General features: G+C 34.0%; 1 protein-coding gene across 1 annotated transcript; it reads left to right on the top strand.

Moving 5' to 3' along the window:
- The first annotated feature begins 683 nt into the window (after nucleotides 1–683).
- Nucleotides 684–2,029, top strand: LOC118752190 (hybrid signal transduction histidine kinase E-like). The gene is made up of 3 exons (XM_036487045.1): nucleotides 684–836; nucleotides 1,295–1,683; nucleotides 1,801–2,029. Exons 1-3 carry the CDS (start codon nucleotides 684–686, stop codon nucleotides 2,027–2,029), a joined length of 771 nt encoding a protein of 256 aa, XP_036342938.1.
- The last annotated feature ends 304 nt before the right edge of the window (nucleotides 2,030–2,333 follow it).

Below are 2,333 nucleotides of genomic sequence, written 5' to 3'. Positions count from 1 at the left end.
TTGCTGTTTAAATAATTTTTAAATCCCCGTTTGGATTACATACATTCATATATTCAAACGGTTTACTTTAAAAAAAAATATATCATACAATTTTTCACAGAACTATTATTAATATTTATTAGAATCTCTCTTTTCCCCACTTCGCTTACTTGCAACAAAACAAAAAAATATTTTTCCATTGAACCTTCATATTACTATATCTAAGTGACTTTTTGAACTTTTAAAACTTAATTACAACTTTTGCATTATTCGTTATAAGTGCGCGGATATCATCACAAATTTGAATTTAAAAACACAGCGAATCTACAAATTTAAAAATGTAGTACCATACACCTGTGTACAGAAGTAGGTAAAAACTGCTTTGCCTAAAATCAAACATTAAAATAAAATAAAAACCAAATTTTAATCAAACTAAACTCTTTTGCATTGCATGTGAACGGCACGAAAATACCCAATATCCCGACTGCATGAAAAAGCCCTTTTTATTGCATGACAAATTTCAGCCGATGACCTACTGAGAAAAACATAAGTATTTTTTCACAATTAGATTTTTTTAATATTTTGACTTTAATATGGTGAACGATGGCTTGTTTTGTAAATTTGGGCCTCCACTTCTTTGAGACTCGCCGGTTATGAGCGAATTCGATATACAATTTAAAGCTTATAAAGCATATTTTAATAAGATGACTAAGCGCATTTTACAAAATAGACCGTTGTCTACGAATGCGAAAAAATTAAACGAATACAAATATTCGCTTATTACAGCTTACAATAATAGTTTACTACTAGTTATTGGCAATAGTTCGTCCATACCAGTAATCTCAAGGAAGTGCAGGGTAAATTAGCCCGCTGCAAGGAACAGTTAGCAAAGTGCTTTATTAAACTGAATTGCCGTGTTAGAATTCCACCTGATAGCTTATCGCTAATTTGCCAATCAGACCTAGCTGACTCTTAGTCAGAAGAAGAGTTTAGTGACGCCAAGTCAGAAGCTTCGGTACAATTCAGTCTTAAAAGAAGTACTTCACTTCCATCATTTAAAGATCTGCTAACTGTATCCGACGAGCCGTCAACAGCTACCAGTTCACCAAATATTTCTACATTTTTTCAAGAATTTTTAGACATGGCTACCACTGAACAGAAAAGATCCTTTATTAGTCTTTGTGCCTCAATTATTAGGGAATATTACAACGGAGATCCGCTAGCACTTGAATCATTTATCGACAAAATCAATTTAATTGAAGATTTTGCAGACGAAAATTTAAATACAACTTTTATACCATTTTTAAAATCGAAGCTCGAAGGCAAGGCACGTGAAGCAATTCCAACCGAGGTTAGCTCAGTTCGACAGATCAAAGATGCGTTGAGAAACAGAATAAAGCCAGACAACTCGAAAGTTGTAGCTGGGAAAATTGCATCTTTACATGTCACAAATAACCATTATACGGAATTTGCTAAGCGTGTCGAGGAGCTCTCGGATGCATTAGAGCGTTCTTTGATCATTGAAGGTATGACACAATCTAAGGCCCATGAAACGGCAGTCGAGCAAACAGTTAACGTTTGTAGACTTAATACTCGGTCGGATTTGGTCAAATCAATTTTATCGTCAACTACCTTCAGTGATTCAAAGGACGTAGTGGCAAAAATGATAGTCGAACAAAATAATCAAGTGAAAGAGCGTCAGGTGTTAGCGTTTCGATCCCGAGTAAACAGGCCAAATAGTTTTAGAGGTAGCTTCAGAGGTCAAAACTTCAATCGGTACAACAATATCAATCTCAGGCAAAATAACTCTAATTTCAATAGGTACAATAATAACGGTAATAACAGTAGGTACAACAATTACGGTCCAAGGTATAACGGTAAAAATTTCAACAATAATATTAATCGGTCATCAGGCAACAATAATCGAAATAATAACAGCAACAATAATAGTAGTAGACGTCTAAATTCACGCAATAATGCTAATGTGCGCGCTTTAAACGCCCACGCCCCTCAGGAGCGAACACTGAGGGCGGAAAAATTGGACAATTAGATGAATCTTTTTTTACAAACGGCATTTATTGCTTAAATTTGAATTACTCTGACTTTATCGAATTGAAAATTAATAGGTCGAACAAATTTTGTACGTTTTTAATCGACACGCAAGCCGACATTTCTCTAATAAAAAACTCTAGTATTGATAGACATTTTCCTATAAATACAAACGATATAATTAACATTACCGGTGTCACTTCTAATACTGTTTCTACTTTAGGTACGATTACCGTAAACTTGACTTTTACTGATTTTTACATTAAACATACTTTACATGTAGTAAACGACGATTTTAACATACC

This window comes from Rhagoletis pomonella, unplaced genomic scaffold, assembly GCF_013731165.1.
Source record: "Rhagoletis pomonella isolate Grant_MI unplaced genomic scaffold, Rhpom_1.0 Rhpom_scaffold_01300, whole genome shotgun sequence".
Taxonomy (NCBI): Eukaryota; Metazoa; Arthropoda; class Insecta; order Diptera; family Tephritidae; genus Rhagoletis; species Rhagoletis pomonella.
The sequence above is the reverse complement of the archived record's forward strand: the minus strand, read 5'-3'. Positions and strand labels throughout refer to the sequence as shown.

Bases quoted from the DNA above. Each gene is read 5' to 3' on its own strand.
- LOC118752190 (XM_036487045.1), top strand. From the start codon at position 684: ATGACTAAGCGCATTTTACAAAATAGACCGTTGTCTACGAATGCGAAA. The intron at 837-1,294 runs GTAAATTAGCCC...TTAAAATCGAAG, and splicing joins TAATCTCAAGGAAGTGCAGG to CTCGAAGGCAAGGCACGTGA. The intron at 1,684-1,800 runs GTTAGCGTTTCG...TAATTTCAATAG, and splicing joins CAAGTGAAAGAGCGTCAGGT to GTACAATAATAACGGTAATA.